Source organism: Ochotona princeps, chromosome 16, assembly GCF_030435755.1.
Source record: "Ochotona princeps isolate mOchPri1 chromosome 16, mOchPri1.hap1, whole genome shotgun sequence".
NCBI lineage: Eukaryota > Metazoa > Chordata > Mammalia > Lagomorpha > Ochotonidae > Ochotona > Ochotona princeps.
The window spans coordinates 49,905,476-49,931,470 of NC_080847.1; the positions used below are offsets into that span (position 1 = coordinate 49,905,476).

The 25,995-nt window shown below is 54.3% G+C and overlaps 2 protein-coding genes and 1 long non-coding RNA gene across 3 annotated transcripts; 1 reads left to right on the top strand and 2 right to left on the bottom strand.

Annotated features, from left to right (window-relative positions):
• Positions 1–3,974: 3,974 nt before the first annotated feature.
• LOC131482221 (uncharacterized) lies at positions 3,975–4,832 on the bottom strand. Its single transcript, XR_009246816.1, has 3 exons — positions 4,696–4,832; positions 4,425–4,497; positions 3,975–4,352 (listed from the first exon to the last, which is right to left on the bottom strand). It is a non-coding gene; the product is annotated as an uncharacterized LOC131482221 (long non-coding RNA).
• On the top strand, positions 4,060–7,177 carry SELENOV (selenoprotein V). Its single transcript, XM_058674619.1, has 6 exons — positions 4,060–4,106; positions 4,518–5,183; positions 6,583–6,607; positions 6,715–6,768; positions 6,897–6,971; positions 7,068–7,177. Exons 1-6 carry the CDS (start codon positions 4,060–4,062, stop codon positions 7,164–7,166), a joined length of 966 nt encoding a protein of 321 aa, XP_058530602.1. The 3' UTR covers positions 7,167–7,177.
• Positions 7,178–18,632: 11,455 nt separating this feature from the next.
• On the bottom strand, positions 18,633–19,177 carry EID2B (EP300 interacting inhibitor of differentiation 2B). Its single transcript, XM_004595186.2, has one exon. The coding sequence runs from the start codon at positions 19,131–19,133 to the stop codon at positions 18,714–18,716; it is 420 nt and encodes a 139-aa protein (XP_004595243.2). The 5' UTR covers positions 19,134–19,177; the 3' UTR covers positions 18,633–18,713.
• Between the last annotated feature and the right edge of the window lie 6,818 nt (positions 19,178–25,995).

Sequence of the window (25,995 nt, forward strand, 5' to 3'; positions counted from 1 at the left end):
ATGGCCTGCTTCAGCTTGGCATTTGCCAGTGGATTTTGCTCAGTTTTGACTCATCAAGCCGAAAGCCTTGCCTCTGGCTTTGGGCTCATTACCCCAGGGGATCCTTCTGATCCCTGGACTTGGTGCAGGGTGGCTTCCTCAGGTCCTTACTCTGATTGGCAAGCTTGATCATTTATCTGCTATGTGGAGGGAGGTCCGATCAGCTGCCCCAGTCACATGGAATATGTGGTTTAGGGGTAGGGGGTATTCGTGCTGCCTCAAGGCAGGTTTTTTTTTTTTAAAGATTTATTTATTTTCATTACAGAGAGGAAGATCTTCCGTCCGATGTTTCACTCCCCAAGTGAGCCGCAACGGCCGGTGCGCGCCGATCCGAAGCCGGGAACCAGGAACCTCTTCCAGGTCTCCCACACGGGTGCAGGGTCCCAAAGCATTGGGCCGTCCTCAACTGCTTTCCCAGGCCACAAGCAGGGAGCTGGATGGGAAGTGGAGCTGCTGGGATTAGAACCGGCGCCCATATGGGATCCCGGGGCATTCGAGGCGAGGACTTTAGCCGCTAGCCACGCCGCCGGGCCCAAGGCAGGTTTTTTTTTTTTAAGATTAATTTTATTTTTATTGGAAAGTCAGATATGCAGAGAGGAGAGACAGAGGAAGATCTTCTGTCTGTTGATTCACTCCCCAAGCGGCCAAAATGGCTGGTACTGCGCTGATCAGAAGCCAGGAACCTGGAGCCTCTTTTGGGTCTCCCACGTGGGTGCAGGGTCCCAAGACTTTAGACTGTCCTTGCCTGCCTTCCAAGGCCACAAGCAGGGAGCTGGATGGGAAGTGGGGCTGCCGGCACACGAACTGGTGCCCATGTGGGATCCTGGTGCGTGCAAGGCAAGGACTTTAGCCATTAGACTACCACACCAGGCCCATCATGGCAGGGCTTGTTGTAAAACATGAGTTCAGTCCCAAGCAGGCAAACCCACGGACCAATTGTACAAGAAATGCTAGGTGAAGGGGGTAAGGTGTAGGGGATGAGTGTGTGGTGCAGTGGGCAAGTGCCACTAGGAAACACCAAATCCCATATCCGAATGCCTGGGTTGGTGTCCTGGCCCCACCTCCAGACCTCGCTTCCCGCTCACTGAGCACCCTGAGGGGTGTTTAGGGCCCCTGGCCCCCCGTGGCAGACCTAGATGGAGTGTGGGTTCCTGGTCTTGGCCTGAAGCAGCTAGGTTAATGATCCAGCAGGTGGGAGATCTCTGGCTCTCAGCTTCTTAAAAATAATGAAAACAAATATTTACACAGAGGACATGAGTTGTATTTCTTTGTGGCAGACCCTCCCAGCCACCAGGCTCTGGGACTGCGGCACTTCTTCTTGGGCACGAGGCCACACACTTTTGGGGGACGGAAAACAAAGCAGGGGTCCAGAGCATTGGCTCTATGGCCAAATACTCACCTGGGATCCCATATGGATTCTGGTTTGTATCCTGGCTGCTCCGCTTCCCATCCAGCTCCCTGCCTGTGGCCTGGGAAAGCAGTGGAGGATGACCCAAAGCCTTGAGAGCCTGCACCCACATGGAAGACCCAGAAGCTGCTCCTGGCTCCTGACTTCAGATTGGCTCGGCACCAGCCATTGCGGCCATTTGGGAAAGAACCAGTGGATGGAAGATTTTTCTCTTTGTAGATCTTCCTTTCTAATAAATGTAAAAATAATAATAAAAGATGAAAAAAATGAGCCACATGCTGAGGCACTTGGAACTTGCACTCCCGTTTCATTGGCTAACGCAAGTCACTCCTGGTGTAAGCAGGGCAGTAGGGGGTCTCCTCCATTATCAGTGCCAGTGGGTCTTCCGAAGGTGAGCTCCCAGGAGTGGGAGGGCCCGGTCACAGGGCAGGAGGTTCCCGCAGCCACCATGCCCATCGGGACACAGGACAGCTCCTCCTGAACTGGTGTCTGGTGTACACCTGTGAGTTGTGTAACATTCCCGCCTCGAGCAGGTCCCCTGCCACCTCATCAAGGAATGGCTTTCCCTTTCTCATGGCTGGCGAGTGCAAAATCTGATCGATCCTGTGACTGCTGGTGGAGGTGTACTGGAGTCCATCTGGGTGACACCAGGCGGGATGTTGCCAACTGGCTCTGGAATGCAAGCAACCGAGGAGCATGCTAGAGAACTCAGGGGAATGAAAGGAATTCACTTGTGGGAACTCGGGGGCACTCCCTGATGTCTGTGAACACATGGCAAGACGGAGCCATCACTGGTGGAGTGGGGTGGGGCCACTGTCTGCAGTGCTGGCATCCTTGTACGAACACTAGTTCGAGTCCTGGGCTGCTCCACTTCTGAGATCCAGCTCCAAGCTAATCCACCCAGTCCTCAGATGACAGCCCAGATCCTTCAGACCCTGCAAGAAGTTTTTAGTTTGGCCTCAGCCCAGCCCCAGCTGTTGTGCTGTTTGGGGGTGGAAGACGCCTCTCTCTTCATCTCCATTCTCATCCTGCCTCTCTAATTCTACCTTTCAAAGAAATAGTTGGATATACGCCATGTCAGAGTCAGAATGAGTATAATCAGAACAAGAGGCTGACAGGTGCAGGCATCCGGGGCGATGTTTTAACCATCATCTGGGTCACCCACACCCCATTTGGAGTGCCTGGGTCTGAGCCCCACCTCTGCTACTGACTTCAGCTCCCTGCTCACACACACTCTGGGAGGGTTCCGGCTGCTCCAGCTCCCATCCAGCTCCCTGCTTGTGGCCTGGGAAAGCCGTCAAGGACGGCCCAAGGCCTTGGGACCCTGCACTACCCGCGTGGGACACCCAGAGGAAATTCCTGGTTCCTGGCTTCAGATTTGCCCAGCACTGGTTATTGTGGTCATCTGGGGAGTGAACCAGCGGATGAAAGATGTTTATCTCTCATCTCTGTAAATCTGCATTTTTAATTATGAAATCTTTACAAAGGATTTATTTGAGAGAGAGAGAGATCAATCTTCCATTTGCTGGTTCAGTTCCCAAATACCCACAGCTGTGCCAGGCCAAAGGCAGGTGCCAGGAACTCTATCTGATCTCTCACGTGGGTGGCAAGGACCTGGGTACTTGGATCCCCTCCCCGTCTTCCCAGGCACATTAACAGGAAGCTGAATCTGAATCAGAGCAGCCGGGCCTCCCTGGCATTCCCAAATGGAATGTCAACGTACCAGGCAAGGGGCTTAACTTGCTGTGCCACAAGGCCGACCCCCCTGTCTGGCGCGTTGAATGGGCCTTGTTCACGCAGGCCTGGGTGACATTCCGCCTGGCTGGCATCGTTAGCAAAGGTCCTGGTGCACTCAGATCCTCAACAGAAGGACATTCCGAGGGACTCACCTGCAAACCTCTCCCTCTGGCTACCTACCTCCGCCAACATCCCGGTGGTACCTACCCTGTGTGTGCCTAGAAGCAGGGAACAGTGGGGACCCAGACAAGCCCCCAGCCTGAAGGAGTCCCCGTAGATGGTGTCCTTCTGAGGGTGCTTAGGCCCCAGAACCTGGAGTCTGGATCCCAGCTCAGTACTGGGAATTCAGATCCCGCCCCCTGGGGTGGCCATGGCTGTAGACCCCCCGGGGTGGCTTGGGGGGGGTCCCCTCAACAGGAAGCCCTCTCTGACTGTGGCACCACAGGTGGACCTCTCCTCTGTTAGGATCCTGCTGCTCCTGGCATCCTGGTCTTGTCCGCTGTAGGCTGCTCCTCTTTGGGGTCCTCATGGCTGCTCTGTCCCAAGAATCCAGGGTTCCCCTCACCGCTTCCCTGCCCTGTCCCTCACCATGCCCTCCGTGGGCACTCAGCATACAGGTCCCGAGTGCAAAGACCCCTGCGGGAAGCACTAGGGCACTCTCCTAGGGCTTCTTACCCAGCTGGGGGGTGTCGGGGAGGTGGGCAGGCTCCGAGGTGGCTCCCTGGGGCTCGAACCTCCAGGGCAAGTGGAACTCGGTGGGTGTAACAGTGCCCCCCTGTGGCCGCCTCTCCGTTCAGAACGCCGGGGCGCCGTAGGCTCTCCCCGCCCCGGGAAGGAGGGCCGGGGAGGGGGCACTCCCGGCTCCCCGCGGCCCCATGAACCATCAGGCGCGGACCCCAGTTCTCTCCTCGGCCCGGACCTCAATTCTCCGGGCTCCGACTCCCACAAGGATTTCGACCCCGATCCGCACCCCAGCTTCAGTGAGGACCCCAACCCCGGTGCCAGCCTCAACCCCATTGCAGGGCTCGATCCAGGTCCGGAATCGGACCCCAGTCCGGACCCCGACTCCAGTCCAAGCCTCGACCCCAGTCTGGACCCCGACCTTGGCCCAGGCCTCGACCCCAGTCCAGAATCTGACACCGGTTCGGACCTTGACCCCAGTCCAAGCCTCGACCCCGGTGCGGAACCTCACCCTGGTCCAAGCCTTGACCCCAGTCCAGAACCTCACCCCGGTCCGGACCCCGACCCCGGTCCAAGCCTCGACCCCGGTCCGGAACCTCACCCCTGTCCAAGCCTTGACCCCGGTCCAGAATCTGACCCCAGTTCGGACCCTGACCTCAGTCCAAGCCTCGACCCCGGTCCGGAACCTCACCCCGGTCCGGACCCCGACCCCAGTCCAACCCTCGACCCCCGTCCGGAACCTCACCCCAGTCCGGACCCCGACCCCGGTCCAAGCTTCGACCCCGGTTCGGACCCTTACCCCGGTCCCAACCTCGAGTCCGGTTCAGAACATGACTCCGGCCCAGTCCCCAACTCTGGTCCGGGCCGTCAACCTGGCCAGGATCCTGACTCCAGTCCGGACCCCGGCTTCTGGTCGGACTCCAGCGTCGGTCCGGACCCCGATTCCAGCCTGGTTCCCGGGGCTGCTGGTCCCGGACCGGGTCGCCGCGGTGCCGGCCTCGGACTCCTTCGCGAACGCGGCGGCTCCGCCTTCGGATGCATCGGAGGCAGCGGTCCCGGAGCCGGAGCAGGGCCCCAAGCCCTCGGGGAGCCGGACAGTCGTCTCGACGCTCAGCGCCGGCGCTGCGCCCTCGTCGGAGCTCCCGCCCGCGCTCTGCTCCTCCGCACCCAGCCCGCGGCCCGGCCCCTCGGCCTCCAGGTTCCCAGGGCCCGCCGCCGAGCCCGTCCCACTGGCTGTCTGCATCTCTGCCAGCGCAGGTGCCTCCACCAGCGAGAACTTCACAACCGAAAAGAGAGTCTGCATCCGCGTGAGCTACTGGTGAGGGCCACCCCGAGTCCCTGTCTGCCCTGCCCGGTCCTCCTCAGGGGGTCAGGGCTCCTGGGGTGAAGGGGGAAGGAGTCAGGTAGAATCCCTGAGGTTCATCCCCACCACCATGGCCCCAACAGGCAGGACTGGGCCACGTAGGAGCCAGAAGCTTCATCTCGGGTCTCTCACTTGGGTGCAGGGACCCAAGGACTCAGTCCATCCCACCACCCCTGCTCTCCTGGGGCAAGTTCACAGGGAGCTGAATGAGAAGTGGAGCAGCCAGGACTGGAACTGGAGCTCATATAGGATGCTGGCATGGCAGGCTTTCCATAAATCCGGACCCAGGTTTTTTTTTTTTTTTATTATTTTATTTTATTTTTATTACAAAGTCAGATATACTGAGAGGAGGAGAGATAGAGAGGAAGTGGAGCTGCCGGGATTAGAACCAGCAGCCATATGGGATCAAGGCGAAGACCTTAGCCACCAGGCCACGCTGCCGAGCCCTGGACCCAGTTTTTAATTTATTAACTTATTTGAAGATGAGAGATTGCTAGAAGTTTCCTGTTTGCTGTTTTACTGTCAAAAAATCAGAACGCAATACAACACAACCCCCTCCCCAAACCCCCAAAACCAAAAACCAGCCGATCAACCAACCAAACAAGAAAGCAGCAGCCAAGAGCCATCAGCTGGAGCCTTCCAGGGTGTGTTTGAGCAGGAAGCTGGATGGGGCGTGAAGGTGGGAAGGGGCTCACTGGACACTCTAATGTGGAAGGCAGCACCTGCCCCTGTCCCTTCCCTTGTGGGACTCCCGGCTCTGAGCCTCACTCATGTATTCATTTATCTGACACCTGGCTTTCTCCTTCTATGCCACTTACCTCTCCTCTTCCGCCTAGGGCCTGCTCACCTCCCACTCTGGACCAGGTCACCTCCCACTGGCCTGCTTGGTTTCCTCTTTCCCTAGGGGATGTGTGGGTCTTTCTTCACCTAGCTCAGTTCTTGCCCCTCCCATCCCCCTCCTTCTCTCCTCACTCCCACCCACCCTGCCACGTCCCTGGCCGCAGTGTCCCTGGGGATGATGAGGGAAGTGGGGGAAGCAGAGGGGACCATCTGTTGGGCAGGGGGGTGGGCAGGGAGTGCCTGGAAGTCCAGCTAGGTTCCTGCAGCCAGAGCAGGTGACCCAGCGGGGGAGAACGAGGAACATGTGGAGGCTGAGGGCAGCGACAGAGACAGCTCCCGGTGGTCCACGGACTGTGGGAGAATGGTGAATTTTTTTTCCCTCTTTATCTGAGGACTTTGAGTGCAGGTTAGGGACGTGTCTGCTCAGGTGTCACAGGGACACATGAGGACACTGGGAGGAAAACACTGTCCCCTTTCTCTCTCTGTCACATCTTGTCCTGCCGCTGGCCTCCAGTGGACTCTGAAGCTATGGCCTTCGGGTGAGTGTTCTGGCCTCAGGAAGTGGGGGTCCCCTAGGCCTTGGGGGAGCTTCTCTTTTCCCTCCCCCACTGTGACACACTGCCCTGTCACTCCCTGGTACCCTCAGTACATTCTACTTAGGAAGAACCTGGAGGAGCTATTTCCCAATCGCCTGGACTTTGTAAGTATGTGCGTGACCTGTGGGTATCAGGGCTTGGCAGGGGGATCTGGGGATGTCAGGGCTCGGCAGGGGGAGCTCCTAGCCACTCCTCATCCCCAGCGCTCTCTCCCTCCCCCCCCCCCCCCAAGGTGGAAGAGCGAACTACCCAGGCCTCCGGCGAGTTTGAAGTGTTCGTGAACGGGAAACTGGTTCATTCCAAGAAGGTGATTTCAGCTGAGGGTCCTGACCCAGGGAGGGGACCTGGGGGTGGTGGAGTGTGGTGGGAGACCACGTCTGTGCCTTTCCCTGCTGGTGTCCAGAGAGGTGATGGCTTTGTGGACGAGGTCAAGCTGCGGAAAATTGTGGCTGCTATCAACGAAGAGTTCAAGACAAGGTTTCCGGTTATTAGACAGAGCTGAGGAGGGACAGGGAGGGCTCAGGGTGCCCCATGGGCAGGGGGCGGGGGAAGGCACCATGGGGTCCCAGGCCTAGCTCAGCGTGTGCTTGCCGCTGCAATGCCCACCGCCTGCAGACCTGCTGTGCCCTCCAACTGTGAGACAGTCTGTTAAGGGAATCCCGTGAGCTGACTCTGGGACCTGACTCAGTGTGTGTGTGGGGAGGGGATCTGTGTGTGTGGGTGCAGCATTGTGGGTGGGGGGTGTCTCCACTGTTTTTCAAGACTTTAAAAACATGTGCACTTGGAGTTGTGAGCTGTTCAGTCAGCCTGGGGGTTGTCCATGTGGGGTGGGAGTGACTAAACAGGCAGTGCCTCCTCCACAGCAGGTGCATGCCCAGCGTCGAGTAGGCACCTACGGCCAGGGACAGAGCAGGCTGGTTTTGGACCGAAGACAGATGACGCGGAGGCCACCATGAGGATGGTTCTAAGGTATTCAAGAGAATGTGCAATGATTTTCTGTGATGGATACCGAATGTTTTTCCTTGCGTGTGAGAGGGAGAGATGGAAGGGGCGGGAGGGCCAGCCAGTGCAGGCGGGTGGCAGGAACCCATTCCCTGTCAGCAGCACTCCCTCCCAGGTCTGCGTTGGCAGAAAGCTGGGGTCAGGGCTGAGCCAGGCCCCAAGTCCCGGCTCTCTGGATCCAGCCAGGCATTACTGCCGGCTCGGAGGCTCCCTGAGTCCTGGATTTTTAGAAAGGTGCTTACTGTATACCTGCTGGCAAGCTGTGAGGCTCAGGGTTTCATCTGTTGCATTTTTTCTTTTTATTATTTTAAAATATTTATTTTTATTGGAAAAGCAGATTTACAGAGAGTAGGACAATTATCTTTTATCTGCTGGTTTCACTCCCCAAATGGCTGCAAAAGCCAGAGCTGAGCTGATCCAAAATCAGGAGCCAGGAGTTTCTTCCTGATCTCTCAGGTGGCCTGCAGGAGCCCAAATACTTGGACCACCTTCCCTCTGTTACTTTCCCAGGCCACAAGCAGTTAGCTGGATGCGAAGTGGATGGGATCCCGGCGCTTGCAGGTGCAGGACTAGGCATTGCAACACCTCCTGTTGTATTCATTTTTGTTTTCTAAATATTTATTTATTTTTATTGGAAATGAAACATCCTTCCCCCCACTGTTATATTCTTAAAAAGAGGTTTATTTAGGGCCCAGTGCGGGAGCCTAGTGACTAAAGTCCTCACTTTACATGGGTTGGGATCCCCTATAGGCACCAGTTTGTGTCCTGAATGCTCCACTTCCCATCCAGTTCCCTGCTTGTGGCCTGGGGAAAGCAGTGGAAGACAGCCCTGTTCCCGCGTGGGAAACCCAGAAGTTCCTGGCTCCGGTTCAGCTCAGTTCCGGCCGTTGTGGCCACTAGGGGAGTGAACCAGTGGGCGGAGGGTCTTTCTCTCTGTGTCTCTTCTCTGTATATTTCTTTTCCAATAAAAATAAGTAAATTTTTTTTAAAAAAGCTACAGAACTTAAAAAAATTTATTTGAAAGGCAGAGCAACATAGAAAAGGGGCGAGACAGCGAAGGAGTTGTCCTCTACCTGCACACACACACAGAAGCATCTTTAAAGTCTAGGGTGTAATTTGGTTGGGTTCAGGCCTGGCTGGGTCAAGGCGGGAAAAGATCGTCTTTGAGGGTGAGAGTTCGGTGTAGTGGTCCAGTCGCGCACTTGGAGTGTTTGGTTTGAACCCTGGCTCTGCTGCTTCCAGCCCAGCCCCCCTGGGACGCAGCACGTGTTCGCTCAAGGACTTGGGTCCCACTGCCCACATGGGCCTGCTGGGTTGAGTCTCAGATGCCTGCATTTGGTCTGGGCCAAACCTGCTGGCAGCCTTAAGGGCGTAATCGAGCAGATGGAAGATCTTTCCGTATTTGCTGCCGCTACCTTTCAAATTCAGTGAAAATGAAGGGAAAATATTGCCTCCTGGCTCTGGGAGGCCTGGTGGCTCCTTCCCTGGGCTGGCTGCCTTTATTTGTCAGGCAGGCTCCGTCACCACCCATCCCGGCTTCTGGCTTTGGCCCCAGCCCGGTCCTGGATGTTAGGGGCATTCCGGGGCAGAAGCACCAGCGCCTCCTTTTTTGTCCCTGAGAGTTTCTCTCATAAATACTTAAGCAAAACCTTTGCACTTCCCTGCAAATCTGGTGATGCTCCCGACACCGCTGCCTGTTTAGTGGCCACTGCCCCCGGCCTTCTCCCCGCAGGGAGCCCCACGCCTACCACCGCCCTCCAACTCTGCATATGGGCTTCAAGGTGCCCCCACTCGTCCTTGCTTCATCTTTCTCCTTTCTAATGGGCCTCCTGTTCATCCGGGCATCTCACTTCTCCCTTCCTTTTTAGGACACCAGTTCCGCCAAAGTGAGGCAGAGAGACACTCTGCCAGGAAATGGCAGGGCGATGCGGCTGACCAATGGCCTGGCCGCTCCCCGCACCTGGCAACAAAGAACCGTCTGATTGGATCAGAGATTATACAATCCCATCTGGGCCAATGGGAGCCTCCCGCCACCAGGAGGCGGAGGCTGCCTGACAAATAAAGGCAGCCAGCCCAGGGAAGGAGCCACCAGGCCTCCCAGAGCCAGGAGGCAATATTTTCCCTTCATTTTCACTGAATTTGAAAGGTAGCGGCAGCAAATACGGAAAGATCTTCCATCTGCTCGATTACGCCCTTAAGGCTGCCAGCAGGTTTGGCCCAGACCAAATGCAGGCATCTGAGACTCAACCCAGCAGGCCCATGTGGGCAGTGGGACCCAAGTCCTTGAGCGAACACGTGCTGCGTCCCAGGGGGGCTGGGCTGGAAGCAGCAGAGCCAGGGTTCAAACCAAACACTCCAAGTGCGCGACTGGACCACTACACCAAACTCTCACCCTCAAAGACGGTCACTGGAGACCTCATCACGAGGGTGTCAACCAGCACGAAGCTGAGCAAGAGCCAAGCCGGGCACTTCCCTCTGGGTCGTCAGGGGAAGCACAAGGAAGGTTCTGGAATGTTTGAAAAAGAATGAGGAAAACTGCTTTGTTGCAGTGTGGGGAGAGCGCTGGGGCACAGCCACGCACGCTGTGGTTTTTGCTGCCATCTTGTCATTGCTGTTGTCCTTTTCATTTTTTTTTTCTTTTCTTTCTCTCTTCTCTTCCCCCTCCCAGGAGCCCCAGCGAGATGATGAGAAGGGCTGAAATGTGGCCAGCCAGGTCCTTTTCTGATGGTGGCCGGGGCTGGGCTGCCTTGGGGCTGGGCTGCGTTGGGGCGCGCTGATGGTGAGGAGCGAAATACACGCAGAGCCCATCTGTTGTGCTGTGTTCTGTGCCTGCCAGCTTTGCCACCCGCCACGCGGCCCCACAGTCAGCCCTTGGGAGAGGCGGGATGGGGGAAGAGGGGCTGTCTCGGGAATGTGAGGTTTAACCCTGCTACGCCTGGTGGTCTAGCCTCAACTCCTCATGCAGTTGAATCCAGTTTGCTTCTTGTATTTACACTTAAAAATTTTTTTTTTTTTGTAGCTTTCATTTTATTTGAAAGACACAACCAGATGGAAAACCTTCACCTTCTCTGATCTCCCCCCTTCCCCAGGGCCGCTGCCGCCCTGGGTCAGGCTGAAGCAGCCTGGAGCTCTAGCCGGGTCTCTGGGGTGACAACCGCCCCGAGGACTTGAACTTGCGCCTCAGCAGGAGGTTGGGCTGGAGGTGGACTAGCTTAGACCAGCAGCCACAGGGGCCATGGGAGCCCCCAGGGGGCGATTGGGCTGCTGAGCCCCAGTTTGTTTCCCAGGCCCTGGTTCAGGGGAGGTTTGGAACATATTCGCCCATCTCATGGGCATTTTTAGGGCTATGGGAATGACTCTGGGATGTGGTCGGTGTCAGATCCCCAGTGTTACAAATAGTACCACAACTCCACAATCCATGTTCCAAGGCACAGAGGGCAGAGGCCTGGGGACCGGCAGACTCTTGGGGTTCCGGCCAGGACACTGGGCTGCCTGCTGCGCTGGTCCTGGTGGCTCACGCGGGCACACACAGGTGTCAGCCTTGACCAGCTGGTGTGACCTTCAGCAAGGAGCAGCACCTCTGAGCTGCGACTTCCTCCCCTGTACCATGGGCACCATGCCACTGTGTGGCCCATGCCTTTCCTGTGGTGGCCCCATCCATTTCTTTTTAAAGATTTATTTGTGGGCCCGGTGCGATAGTGTAGCAGTTAAAATCCTTGCCTTGCCTTGCACTGGGATCCCATATGGGTGCTGGTTCTAGTCCCAGCAGCTCCATTTCCCATCCCCCTGCCTGTGGCCTGGGAAAGCAGTCAGACGGCCCAAGGCCTTGAGATCCTGCGCCCACGTGGGAGATCTGGAAGAAGCTTCTGGCTCCTGGTTTCGGTTCCTTTCAGCTCTGGCTGTTGCGGCAGCTTGGGGAGTGAATCAGTGGATGGAGGATCTTCCTTTCTGTCTCTGCTCCTCTGTACGTCTGCATTTCCATAAAAATAACTACATCTTTTTAAAAAAGATTTATTTTATTACAAAGGGTGCAAGCGCTTGTATCCCTGTGTGTGCAGTCATGGACAGCTCCAGCTCCTGGGGTCTCTCGGGGCATAACCCCCAGGAACCTGAACTGTGGCGGCTGCCAGTGGATGGAGAATCCCAGAGGGCACCTCTGTGTTTACGGTTTCAACTTGGTCAGCTTTGATAAAGAGAAAGGAAAAAATCAAAAAGCTGAAAAGAAACAACCCCACAGAAACTCCACAGATTCAAAACTCTAATAGGTTTTTATGGATGGTGTACAAGTTGAGCTCTTCCCACGGCATGAGTTAGAAGGGCGCGCCAGAGAAGTGAGCAGAGGGAGTTGGCTTCACCTGCAGAGGAGCCGGTGTGTTTGCACAGGCGTCACACGGCGTCACACAGGCTTGGGAAGCCAGCATCCCCTCAGGGCGCGGCTGGAAAGGCCCAAATCCTGGACCGAGACACAGCAGGTGGATGCCCGCCATCCCTGATGGAGGCCTGATTGCATGCCCTGGCCTGGCCCGGGCTCTGGAGATCTGAGCAGTGAACCAGACGATGGAAGATCTCCATCTCTCTGCTTCTCACATACATACATTTAGAATAATTATTTTTAGATTTACTTTTTAAAAAAGATTGTCTTAGTTTTAAAAGATTTATTTATTTAAAAGATTTATTTATTTTTATTGGAAAGACAGATGTACAGAGAGGAGGAGAGACCAGAGAGAGATCTTCCATCTGATGGTTCACTCCCCGCAACCACAATGGCTGGAGCTGCGCCAATCCGAACCCAGGAGCCTCTTCCAGGTCTCCCATGTGGGTGCAGGGTCCCAGGGCTTTGGGCCGTCCTCGACTGCTTTCCCAGGCCACAGGCAGGGAGCTGGATAGGAAGCAGGACTGCCGGGATTTGAACCAGTGCTCATATGGGATCCTGGTGCGTTCAAGGCAAGGATTTTAACTGCTACCCTATCGCACCGGGCCCCAAGATTTATTTATTTTTATTGGAAAGCCAGATATACAGAGAGGAGGAGAGACAGGATGATCTTCTGTCCGATGATTCACTCAAGGGACTGCAGTGGCCAGAGCTGCACTGATCCAAAGCCAGGAGCCAGGAGCTTCTTTTGGGTCTCCCATGTGGTTGCAGGATCCCAAGGTTTTGGCTCATCCGCAACTGCTTTCCCGGGCTACAAGCAGGGAGCTGGATGGGAAGCGGAGCCATGGGAACACAAACCAGTGCCCATTTGGGATCCCAGCATGTTCAAACCAAGGACTTTAGCCACTAGGCTACTGCTCCAGGCCCATCCACAGTGGATATTTAGGGCACTTTGAATGTTGGAGACATGTCATGATGTTCGTTCCAGCCTATAGCGTGTCCATCACCAGGGGTGAATCCTAATGATGATGAACTTAGGTGCCAACCCTGTGCTACACAGTTGTAGCATGTACACCATGGGGGAGATGTCAGTCATGAGGGGGGCTATGGATGTGAGCAGGGGAAGGGGGCAGAAGGGAAACTTGTGAGGTGTTCCGTTTTGCTTCCAACTTAAAACTTCTCAAGGGGAAACCACGGGCAGGTCGCTGGGTTCTCTGTGGTGTAGGGGAGTCATCTTAGAGCTGAGGAGCGGTCACTGTGCGTGTGAAGCTGTCAGCTCAGTGGGCTGCCTCTCCGGCAGTGAAGTGGCAGCGTTGTAGCTCTCGGGTGGAGAGCGGTCCTCCTGCGGAGCCGCAGGCCCCACGCCCACATCCGGCATCAGAGGCTGGCCTCTACTTCCAGCCAGCTTCCGGCTGACCTACACCCTGGGAAAGAGCAGGCCCAACGCCCAAGCCCTTGACATACTTGTAGGAGCCCCACAGCGGGCTCTGTGTGTCCTGGCTGCCGTGGCAACGTGGGGAGAGAGCCACTGGATGGAGCTCTGCCACCCTGCCTTTCAAAGAAATAATAGCCACGCCCGGGCTGACCCCACAGGCAGGCTCTGACAGGGTCCTACAGGCAGTGCATTTGTAGCTCCCCAGACCCTCCTGGTATGTCCTGATCTGTGTCCTTTATAATAAACTCTAATCATAAGCAGGGCTTGTTTCTGAATTCTGTGAGCATCCCAGGGAGCACCAAGCCTGGGGGACAGTGGCAGCCCCTGGCCCGTGGCCTTGGGAAGGTCAGCAGCACTGCTGGGGTCGGCAGGGAGGGCAGTCCGGTGCCGCGGGCCGCTTGGTCCAGGCAGTTGTCGTGGAAACTGTGTCTCAGACATCAAGGTGGGAACTACAGGATGAGACATCTTTTAATCAGCAGTGAGACTGGTGCAGTTCTAAACTTGATGCACCTGGTAAACTGCTTCAAAACACACTGGACAAAAAGCGAGGGAGCCACCGCGTGACGCGCAGACACACTGCACTTTGAAACAGACCAAGTGACGTGAACACAGACTTCGAATAGCACAGATAGGCTTAGGCTGCCAATCAACGGTACACGTAACTGCAACCAACTGCAAAACATGGGGTCTGTGCAAAAATTGTCAATTATGCCATAAAACAAGACTCCATGCATTTTAAATAATCTGTACTACCCAAATCACATTCTCTGACCACCATACCTTACGTTACCAATCAGTAACAAAAAGAACTCAGGGCTCCGGCGCAGTAGCCTAGTGGCGAAGTCCTAGCCTTGGACGCGCTGGGATCCCACATGGGCACCGCTTTGTGTCCCGGCTGCTCCACTTCCCATCCAGCTCCCTGCCTGTGGCCTGGGAAGGCAGTTGGGGACGGCCCAAAGCTTTGGGACCCTGCACCTGTGTGGGAGACCCGGAAGAGCTCCTGGCTCCTGATCAGCTCAGTTCTGGCTGTTGAGGCCACTTGGGGAGTGAATCAGTGGATGGAAGATCTTGGTCTCTCTTCTGTATATTTGACTTTCCAACAAAAGTAAAATAAATCTTTTAAAAAAGGATATAGGGCCCGGCAAGGTAGCCTAGTGGCTAAGGTCCTTTTCATGCATGCGCTGAAATCCCATATGGGTGCCAGATCTAGTCCCGGCATCCCACTTCCCATCCAGTTCCCTGCTTGTGGTCTGGGAAAACACTCGAGGACGGCCCAAAGCCTTGGGACCTTGCACACATGTGGGGGACGTGGAAGAAGCTCTGGGCTCCTGGCTTCAGAATGGCTCAGTTCCAGCTGTTACAGCCACTTGGGGAGTGAATCATTTGTTGGAAGATCTTTGTCTCTGTATCTCCTTCTCTCTGTGTATCTTTCAATAAAAATAAATCTTAAAAAAAAAGGAACATAAGAATCTAAGTATATTTGGTGGTTAAGAACTGCATTAAAAAAAAAAAAAAAACAGCCTAGGCGGTCCTTTATTCCAACAGGGTAGGGATGGGCTGGAGGAGGGGAGAGAACAAGCAGGGCCACGCCTCCTGCCATGGTGACAGGAGCGGGCTGCCAGGGCAGGGAAGGGGCACGATGGAGAAGGACCAAGAAGTGCATTTTTAAATAACTCAGTGGTTGAAAAAAATAGAAAAAGATACCGCAGTAATGATGGGACGTGTCAATGTTTGAGCTGAATAAGAAAAAAAAAATACATCATTGAACTTGGGTAATAGTTCTTAGAAGAATTTTATCACCTGGCTTATATGGTTATAGTAGAACAGGGTGGAAATTGATGAATCAAAAATCCATTCAAGGGCCCAGCGGCGTGGCCTAGCGGCTAAAGTCCTCGCCTTGAACGCCCTGGGGTCCCATATGGGCGCCGGTTCTAATCCCGGCAGCTCCACTTCCCATCCAGCTCCCTGCTTGTGGCCTGGGAAAGCAGTTGAGGACGGTCCAAAGATTTGGGACCCTGCACCCGCGTGGGAGACCCGGAAGAGGTTCCTGGTTCCTGGCTTCGGATCGGCGCAGCACCGGCCGTTGCGGCTCACTTGGGGAGTGAACAATTGGACGGAAGATCTTCCTCTCTGTCTCTCCTCCTCTCTGTGTATCTGACTTTGTAATAAAAATAAATAAATCTTAAAAAAAATCCATTCAAGATGTTAGAAACTGAAAAAGAACTATTGGGATAATAACAATAACACAATGTAAGAATCAGGGCGGAAATAAGACAGGCAGGGAAAGCAGTTGTTGGTTCTCAGAGAAAAGTAACACAGTTGAGAAGATTCTCCTGAGACTCATCTATTTGGCAGACGGAGCTTTGTTCAGAGGCGAGGGCCGTTATCTGTGGGCCTGCCCTCCTGCATCAGGGGCCACGGGCAGGCAGGTAGACGGGCGTGCGTGGCTCCCAGCCACCTCACAGCTGAGGGAGAGCGGCAGGTGGTGGGCAGCCAGCTGGGAGATGTACCGTAGGTCACACATTTCAGCACTTGGAGTTGAGTCATTTCCTTCTACCACCAAAAGGTAGAGAGGGGCCTACACGAGCCAATTTCACTTATGAATTCTGACATAAAAAATCTTCAATGTTGCCAGACAACTCAGTATCCTGCTAAGGATACCGTGAGGCTCATTCCACTCGTGTAGACCGCCACGGGAAAAGCTGTGTGCACAATCCGACACGCATCAGGGAAGAAAATCAGTCCATTAAATGGAATTCCCTGTAGCTGAATCCCCAACCCCTCTAGGGACACGCCCGGCCGATCCACAGGTGTGTCTGCCTGCATCCTTGATGTGAGAGGACGTTTATTCCACACCAAAGCCAGCCCCGTACCTCCTGGGGTGACGCAGCCGTCCTGCTGCCCAGCAAAGACCAGGGTGTCCTCTCCCACTTGGTGTTTCCACTGGGTTGGGGCTTCCCGCCCTCGCAATTGTACATGAGAAAGGAGCGACAGGCATTGAAAATGACAAAGGGACCCGGTAAAAATATTGCTTTTTGTCAGTGTGACTGTACACTGAAGACCAATACGAATGTAAGAGCCGAGGCTCTGTTTCACAGAGCATCCCAAAAACAGGAAGGACTCAGCAGTATTCCAAAATGTGCGGATAGGAAAACCTCACTCACAACCAGTGACATGAGTCTTGGGATATCCTTAGCCCCCCACCCCAAACACACAAGTTTCTATACACTTGAAAACGTCTGAGGATGTGAGAAAGTTCCTGAAGAAATGGAAACATCAGTGGACAGGAAGCCAACGTCGTAAAGATTGTCATTCAATAAAGTTTATATATATGTGGTCAATGCCAGTTGCGCTGCTTGAAACAGACAGAGCCCCAAAAGCTTTTGCAAAAATCCCAGCTAGGTAAGCCCGATAGAGAGAAAAGGTAAATGAATTTCTAGAAAAGCTTGGGGGGTCGGGGGAAGGAGGTGGAATAGCCATGTCCGAACCTACAGCCAGCCGTGCCAGCTGGACGGGGGCAAGCTGCAGGGTCTTTCCAACCACGACTCCAAAGTCTAGAAGCCACGGAAGGAAAATCCGCCTACACAGAGCTCCACCAAGACAGACGCTCGGTCTGCATTTCCAGAAGCCTGTGATGTGGCATCCTCTGGGGGAGTGCCGGTTTGAGTCCCAGCTACTCCATGTTTGCCCTAGCTTCTGGCTCAGCTGCTTGGGCCCTGCACTGGCGAGGCAGAGCTCAGAGGAGTTCCTGGCGCCTGGCTCCCGCCACCCCCAGCTCCCCCAGCTCGGCGGGAGGTGAGGGGGCACCGGGCGAGAGGGGCACCGGGCGAATCAGGTGATGGAAGATCTCCCTCCCTCTCTGTGACGCTGCTTTCCAGAGAAAGAAAGAAATCCCCCAAATAAAAAGTGATCCATGGCAATCAAAAATCTAGAAACTATATTTCTGTCTCCTACCACAAAAGACTAACTTCCTTTGTCATTTATATACAGTTTGCAAGCCAATTAAAAAAGAATAAAGGAACAGTTAAGCTGCCGTGATCTAAAAAGGGAAAAGGCATTTTTACCTGGACTGACGCCGCTCTGCCACCCCTTGGGAAACCGCAAGAAATAAACAGCTTTTAGACACAGCTTCCCTGACAGGGAAACGCAAATGAAAGCCACAGCGGGATCCCTCTGCACTGGCTGACTGGCTGATGGCCCGGCGCTGAAAGCCCCTGCCTGGATGAGCCCCCAGGAAGGCAGGTGTATCCCCTTGGCCCAACACATACGCCCTTGTGCCCAGATCTTCCTCTGCTCCAAGGTGGGAACGTGCAGAGAAAATGCTACAGCATTTCGTCACCAGCCCAGTGGTCCAAAAGCTGACCGGCTGGTCTATTAAGATTGCAGTCTTACATTGTAGTCGCTCAAAATGACCCATATGGAAATGTACAATACGAGTAACAATAACAACAACAAAATCCAAGATGCTGGTAGAGGTAGAGGTTACCTCGACGTAGGAAAGCAAGCAGCACATGTAAAACAGATGGATTTGCATATGCATTAGACAATGCAGAATAAACAAACACACACACTTCATCCCACCCCGCGGTGACCACGCCTGCTAGGGAGCCTGCTGAATTTGGCAGTCAGAAGGCAGCAAGAGGGCAGACTTCCCAGCAAATCTGATAACTTTGTTGGGTCTTGTCAAAAAGACGACATATGCTAGAGTAACACAGTTAACACAGTCACACACACACACACACCCAAGTTATTCCCACTCCTGTCAGTTTCACGTGGACTGGGTAACACATTTCTCTCACAACAAGGAACCCGTCTTTTCCTAGCTGGATGTCCACTACTCGTCTAGGAGGGGTGGGCTGGCACAAGACGCCCCGCAGAGGGTCCCCCACGCGGCCTTCTTGCGACCTCCGGGTAACCCGGACGCGCCCGGACCCCCTGACCACTCTGTGTGCTTCCCTCTCCCGCCTGTCCTGGCTACTTCGGATGCGTCCTGTAATGGACAATCCCCCTCTTGGGCTCGGATCTCTGCAAAGCCAGCCTCGGGAGGGTGGTGGTGGAGAGATGGCCCAGTTCGTCCCACCGATGAAGGAGTGTGTGTGGGGGGGCTCGCCGTGGGCAGGGGGTCCGTCCCTGGCGCGCCCGGCCGCGCGCCCCCTCCTCCTCCTCCTCGGGCCGCCGGCGTTGCCCCCACGGCGGCTGAGTCACTCCCTCGGCCGGGCGGGCGCAGGCCCCGGCGGCTCTCAGTCGTCCGAGGCGCCCAGGGCCACGGTGAAGGCGGCGGCCGCCGAGTCCATGGGCGGCGGGTCGGCGTCGAAGGCCGCCTCGCGCGCCCTGCAGCCCTCCACGAACAGCCGGCGGCGCTCCTCGATGTCACGCAGCAAGCGCGCCGGGATGAGCGAGCAGTCATCCAGGTACTGGCGGAACAGCTGCTGCTGCTGCTGCTGCTGCTCGTGCGTGGCCAGGAGGCCGAGCGGCTCGGGCACGCTGCCCATGGTGGACACGGGTTCCGGGCCGGCCGCGGGGCCCGGCGCGAGCGCCATGGGCCTGGCAGCTCCGGCCAGGGCGCCCTCCCGGGCCTCCCGAGCCCGGCTCCGGCCGCCTACGCCTGCCTGCAGGATGCCCCTCGCGTGGACACTGCCGCCTCCGGGCAACTCGGACATCTCCGCCACCGGACCACCGCGTCCATGCAAAAGCTCCACGACGCTTTCCCGCGGGGTCGGGCTGAGGGCCGCGCGCATGCGTGCCCCTGCGTGCGCCCGCTTGGTGCGCAAGCTTCGAGCGCCCTCTGGTGGTGCGGGGTGCCATGGCTGCTGCGGCCCTCTCCTGTCCTGGCGCGCCGCGCTTGGAAACGGCAACCGATTCAGTACGCAGGTGGGTTACCTGGTAAAGCCAGTGCTTAATGAAACTGCAGACTTCCACTACATGTATTTCTAGTGGTTATTAGCATTTTATTCTGAGTTAGTACGTTCAGTTGCGCATATTAGGGGGGGTACCGTGGGATGTTTTCATACTCAATCAGTGTAAATGTATCTCTTTAAACATATATCATTTACTTAAGGTAGCGACATTAAAGAGCCTTGCTTTTAGTTTTTTTTTTACTTGTTTTTATTTGAAATGCAGAGCCACAGAGAGAAGGAGAGATAGAGAGGAAAGATCTTCCATCCATTGGTTATTCCCCAGATGGCCGCAATGGCCAGAACTGAGCCAATCTGTAGCCAAGAGCCAGGAACTTCTGGGTTTCCTACGTGGGTGCAGAGTCCCAAGGACTTGGGCCGTCCTCTACTGCTTTCCCAGGCCACAAGCAGGGAGCTGGATTGAAAGTGGAGTAGCCGGGATTAGAACCTGCCCCACATGGGATGCTGGCGCTGGCAGGTAGAGGATTAACCTGTAGAGCTACCACACCAGCCCATAGTTTTTTATTTTTAAGAAAAACGATATAGTGCATTATTGTTATCTAGTCTTCCTGCTATGAAACCGCACACCTCACTTCTGTAAACCGGAAGCAATCCTCTCCCTGCTTTGGGGACACACACTCCTCCTTTCTGAGACCTGAGGCTCCTCTCTCCTCTTCCTGTCAGTTCTCCACATTCTCTCTAAAACTCTGTCCGATGATTCACTCCCCAAGTGGCCAGCATGGCTGGAGCTGAGGCAACCGAAGCCAGCAGCAGGAGCCTCTTCCGGGTCTCCCATGCGGGTGCAGGCTCCCAAGACTTTGGGCCGTCCTCAACTGCTCTCCCAGGCCACAAGCAGGGAGCTGGATGGGAAGTGGAGCTGCCGGGATTAGAACCAGCGCCCATATGGGATCCTGGAGTGTTCAAGGCGAGGACTTTGGCTGCTAGGCCATGGCGCCGGGCCCAACATTTACTTATTTTTTGAAAAGGAGAGAGACACAGAGAGAGAATGAATCACGCATGTGCGGGTTCACTTCCCAGTAGTCGCAATAGTCAGGCACCTCAAGCTTCATCTGGGTCTCAGGGGCCCAAACCCTTGGGCTCTCCTCGCTGCTTGCCCAGGCTGTAGGGAGCTGCATCAGCAACAGAGCAGCGGGACTGTGCACCTATGTGATGCCGATGTCGCGAGTGGCAGCTTAAGCCACTGCACCACCATGTTGGCCCCAAATCTCTTTCTATTTTGCTACACCAGCGATTTCTACTGTGAGGGTGAAGGGACTCTCGCCTCTGCTGGGGTTTGTTCTGCTGTGGCTGTGTGTGGCTCCTGCAGGGCAGATGGAGCCGTTCGTTTTTTCCTTGCCCTGCGAGAAGCTGTGGCAGAAGCGGGGGAGATTGTCATTCTAAGGGGCAGCAAGCCCCCAGTTTGCTTCTCCGTGTCCTCCTTGCACCCCCGAAGGAAACAAGCTGACCTGCAGGGCTGGTTGTATGCTGTGTGCGCCTGGCTCAGTGCCCACTCCCCCCAAGCCCTTCCATGCTCAGGCATCCGCACCTTGGCACTTCTCCAGAAGCAGCCGAGGCTGGAAGTCAGCTAGGAGGCGATATGCTCACAAGCCTTTTCCTAAAGGAAGCTTTCTGGAAGATTTCCTTATCATAAAGAATCTGGATTTAGTGTTGACCTATTCTAAGGATGTGTTGGTCCAGGAAATACAGAACCATGTGTGTCCCCCCTCCCTTTATTTTTTAAAAGATTTATTTTTATTGGAAAGGCAGAGTCACAGAGAAAGAGAGACAAAAAGAGAAAGATTTCCCATCTGCTGGTTCACTCTCCAAGTGGCTGCAATGGCTGGAGCTAAGCTGATCCGAAACCAGGAGCTAGGAGCTTCTCTTGGGTCTCCCACACGGGTGCAGGGTCCCAGGGACTTGGACCATCCCCTACTGCCCTCTCAGGCCACAAGCAGGCAGCTTGATCTGAAGTGGAACAGCTGGGACATGAACCCATGTCCATACGGAATGCTTGTACAGCAGATAGAGCCCCAGTCTACTATGGCACAGTGCCAGCCCGTGGGCTCCCCTCTTCCAAGGGGAGTTCTAACTTCTATAAGACCTTGTAATGCCCAGCCTTGCACACACCAGGAACCCATATGGGTGCCAGTTCTAATCCCGGCAGCCCCGCTTCTCACCTAGCTCCCTGCTTATGGCCTGGGAAAGCAGTCAAGGGCTCCTGGCTTCGGATCAGCTCAGCTCCAGCTGTTGCGGCCATTTGGGGATTGAATTTAGCGGATGGAAGATTTTCCTCTCTGTATATCTGACTTTCCAATAAAAAAAAAAAAATCTTTAAAAGAAAAAAAGACCTGGTAACACCCGCAAGGATAAAGGGGAACTGGAGTGAGGTATGGGAACAGTTGAAGAGGCAAAGGTCATCAGATAACACCCGGTCACACAGATTGTGTCAAAGTCAGCATTGGAACCTAGATAATCCTACATCAGAAATGTCACTTTCCTCCCCAGGGTCCCCAGTCCTGCTCCCCTGCCATTTTGAGGGCACGCCCCCCTGCCTTTGGGACAATGGTTGGAGCCAGGAGCTTCTTCCCGGTCTCCCATGCAGGTGCAGGGTCCCAAGGCTTTGGGCCATTCTCAAGTGGAACAGCCAGGACACAAACTGGTGCCTATATGGGATGCTGGCACTGGCAGGCAGAGGATTACCGTGCTATGCCATGCGCCAGCCACAATAACAATTGTTAATATTTGGGCAATCACCCACTTCTTCTCTAGCTGCTTGAATCCAGTGACTTCTGTTTCAGGCCGAATCCTGGAAGATCCTAGAAAAACAAGACAGCCTCCCATAGTGACCCAGCACCAGAAATGGGTACAGCGGTCCCACGTGTGAACACAAAGGCCAGTACCTTTAACGAGAGGTAAAGATCAGGGCCACAGTGGAAGAAGACCACCTTGTGAATCAACACGAGCGATGCCATTGTCGGCTGTGCAAAGTAGGATGTACCGCCTGGTGGATATGGAATAGTCTAGCACGGAATTCATAAGTTCTGGAAAGATCTTTGACAGATTCCAGCAATTCTTGAATGAAACATCACCCGCAGTGACAGATGGGCATGTCAAGAAATTCCACAAAGGAGCAAGACAAGGACCCTGCATAGCATCCGGCACTGTTTCAGGTTACAGTGTTCTAACCGAGGGGCTGGAGGTTTTGTCCCGGGGGGCAGTGGCGACACCTCGAGCACGTGGGTCCCTGCCACCCCTGTGGGAGAGTCCTGTCAGGCTCCTGGCTCTTAGTTGGCCCAGCCTGGCTACTGTGGGACACTGGGGGAACGAGCCAGCGGACAGCAGCCTGCTTAAATACATTCTAAACATTACAAAAAAGGGGGAGAATTAAAAAATACCGTGAAAGTGGCAAAGTTATCACTATCTGTACTTGATAATACCTCAACGTAAGAGAATCATCTGACAAGCCACTCTCAATGATGCTTTAAATATGTTCACAGAAATCAATGACTTCACGTCCACTGGAAGGACTTTCTTCATCTGGTACCAACTGCTTGGGCTGGCCAGGGCAACAGCGCCGTCCTGACTCCAGGTGTGTCCCATGCCAGGAGTGGACTTTAGGTCCTTGGAAGGTGACCAGGTGGTGACCGGGTTACAAGGCATTCTTGACACTCACAACTTTCTAGCAGATACACTGCTAGAAAATACAATTAAAATATCCTTCACTACAGAAAACAAACAAACAAAACATAAATGCCCTGGTGTGGTAGCCTAGTAACTCAAGCCCTGGCTTTGCACGTGCCAGGATCCCACATGGGCGCCAGTTGGTATCGTGGCAGCTGCTCCACTTCCCATCAGCTCCCTGCTTGTGGCCTGGGAAAGCAGTCAAGGACGGCCTAAAACCTTGGAACCCTGCACCCGTGTGGGTGACATGGAAGAAGCTCCTGCCTTTGGATTGGCTCAATCCTGGCTATTGTGGCCCCATGGGGAGTGAACCAGCAGACAAAAGTTCTTTCTCTGTCTCTCCTTGTCTCTGAAAATCTGCCTTTCCAATAAAAAGAAATATATATATATTGAAAAGAACAGTAAATTAGGAACATCTTTTCTTGTGCTGAAATTTTTATTTGAAAGGCACGGTGACAGAAAAGGAGATGCCGAGAGATGCTCCAGCAGCTGCCTCTGACAGCTGCAGCAGCCAGGCTGGGCAAGGCAGAAGCCAGGAGCCAGGAGCAACTGCCTGAAACCCCATCCAGGCCTTCCTTGGGGCTGGTGGGTACTTCTCAGCACATGTGTAGGACGCTGGATCAGAAGTGGAGCAGCTGGAGCCAGAACTGGTACTCTGACATGGGATGCCGAAGTTGTGCCACAACACTGACCCCAAAGGACATCTTCAACCAGAAAGGCAGATTTATGGAGCAAAGGAGAGAAAGATCTCCCACCTGCTGGTTCACTCCCCAAATGGTCACAACAGCTGGAGCTGTACTGATCTGAAGCCAGGAGCCTCTTCCAAGTCTCTCACAGATACAGGGTCCCAAAATTTTGGGCTATCCTCGACTGCTCTCCCAGGCCACAAGCAGGGAGTTGGACTGGAAGTGGAGCAGCCAGGATATAAACTGGCACTCATATGGGATCCCAGTGTGTGCAAGGCAAGGACTTTAGCCACTAGGCTACCATGCTGGGCCCCCTCATTGGCTTTTGATCAAACTTCCTACTAACCTGTGTGGGAGGGAGCAGGTGATCTCTCAGGTCCCAAGCCCTTGCCACCCACATGGGAGCTCAGAATTCTAGGCTCTTGGCTTCAGCTTTGCCTGGACCCAGCTGTTGTAGGCATTTGGGGGGAACAAATTGAATGGAAGTTTTTTCTTTGTTTAAATAAATTAATTTTATTTGCCTAAAAGTAGTTATAGAGAGAGACAGAGGGACATGTTGCATGCACTGGTTCACCACATGGCCGTGATGGCTGGGCTGAGCCAGGCTGAATACAAGAGCTTTGTTCAGGTCTCCCACATGGGTCCAAGGTCCCAAACATATGGGCTGTCTTCCACTGCTTTCCCGTGTGCATCAGCAGGGAGCTGGATCAGAAGTGGAGCAGCCAGTACTTGAACCTGTGCCTACGATGCTGGGTGTTGCAGGCGATGGCTTAGCTGGCTACACCGCAATGCCACCCCTAGTGACTATCCTCTTCATGCAATTCAGATTCATTTTCAGAATACTAATTTCCCAGAATTTCTCACTCCAACGTTCCTGGTCCTGCTTTCAGCCCCCGTGTGGATCTTCATGCAGCCTCCTCTAATCCCCCCGGACCAGGTCAAGCTGGGGTGCACGCCCTGCTGGATGCACCGGCTGGGCCAGAGGTGGCTTGGAGAAGATGGACAGAGCTGCACAGCAGCGCGTTCTCTTTTAAGTTGAAGATTTGTTCTTACTGGAAAGGCAGGAGACACAGTAAAAAATCTTTCATCTGCTCGTTTCACTGCCCAAATGGCCACAATGGCTGGAGCTGAGCTGATCTGAAGCAAAAACCCAGGAGCCTCCTCTGGGTCTCGTATGTGGATACAGGGTTCCAAGGCACTGGGCTGTCCTCTGCTGCTTTCCCAGGCCCTAAGCAGGGCGCTGTGAAAGGAAGTGGAGCTGCCAGGACACGAACCAGCTCCTATATGGGATGCTGGTGTTTTTTAGGATGGCCAGTTGAGCTATTGTGCAGGTCCCCCCAGGAAGTCATATTTTTAAAAAATTAAGTCTTTAAACTTGCACTATATCTTTAAGATAAGTTTCAAATGGTTCAAAGATTGGAATAGGAACACTGGATTTATTTCCCCAGGGCACATACGAACCTTCGGAGCACAGGCGACACAGGAGGGGCCAGTGGAACGGCAAGCAAAGCCACTGCCACCAAAGCCCACAGCCTATACGGGCGTCAGTTCAAGTCCCAGCTGCTCCACCTGTGACCCAGCTCCCTGCTGATGGCCCGGGGAAGGCAGCAGAGGATGGTGTCAATGCTTGGGCCACTCACATGGGAGACCTGGCCAGGGTCAGCTGGGGAATAAACCGGTGGATGGCAAATCTGTCTCGGCCTCTCTTCCTTTATTACTCTGTCTTTCAAATAAATAAACCGTTGGGAAACAAACAAATAAACAAAAGTTAAAGGAAACCAAGACAAAAATCTGCATGTCCAAAGGCTTTTAGAAAACCCAAGGATAAATAAGCTAGAACAATGTATACCTAACAGCACAAGCTTTTTCATATTTCATTCCATGAGTGAAGATATGACAGTCAACACAGAAAATTACTCGGAAACAGATAAAGGACACGAAGAGAAAACTCACGGACAAGGGATCATGAAGGATCTCCACCAAGTGCGCGGAAAATGCGCGTTACTAAAACCAGCACGATTTCAACTGTGCAGCAAAACCAGCGCTTCCGGTGCCTCCCACTTGTTTTTTTTTTTTTTTTAAAGATTTATTCATTTTATTACAGCCAGATATATACAGAGGAGAGACAGAGAGGAAGATCTTCCGTCCGATGATTCACTCCCCAAGTGAGCCGCAACGGGCCGATGCGCGCCGATCCGAAGCCGGGAACCTGGAACCTCTTCTGGGTCTCCCACGCGGGTGCAGTGTCCCAATGCATTGGG

Coding starts and splice junctions, on each gene's coding strand:
- EID2B (XM_004595186.2), bottom strand. CDS start 19,133: ATGTCCGAGTTGCCCGGAGGCGGCAGTGTCCACGCGAGGGGCATCCTG.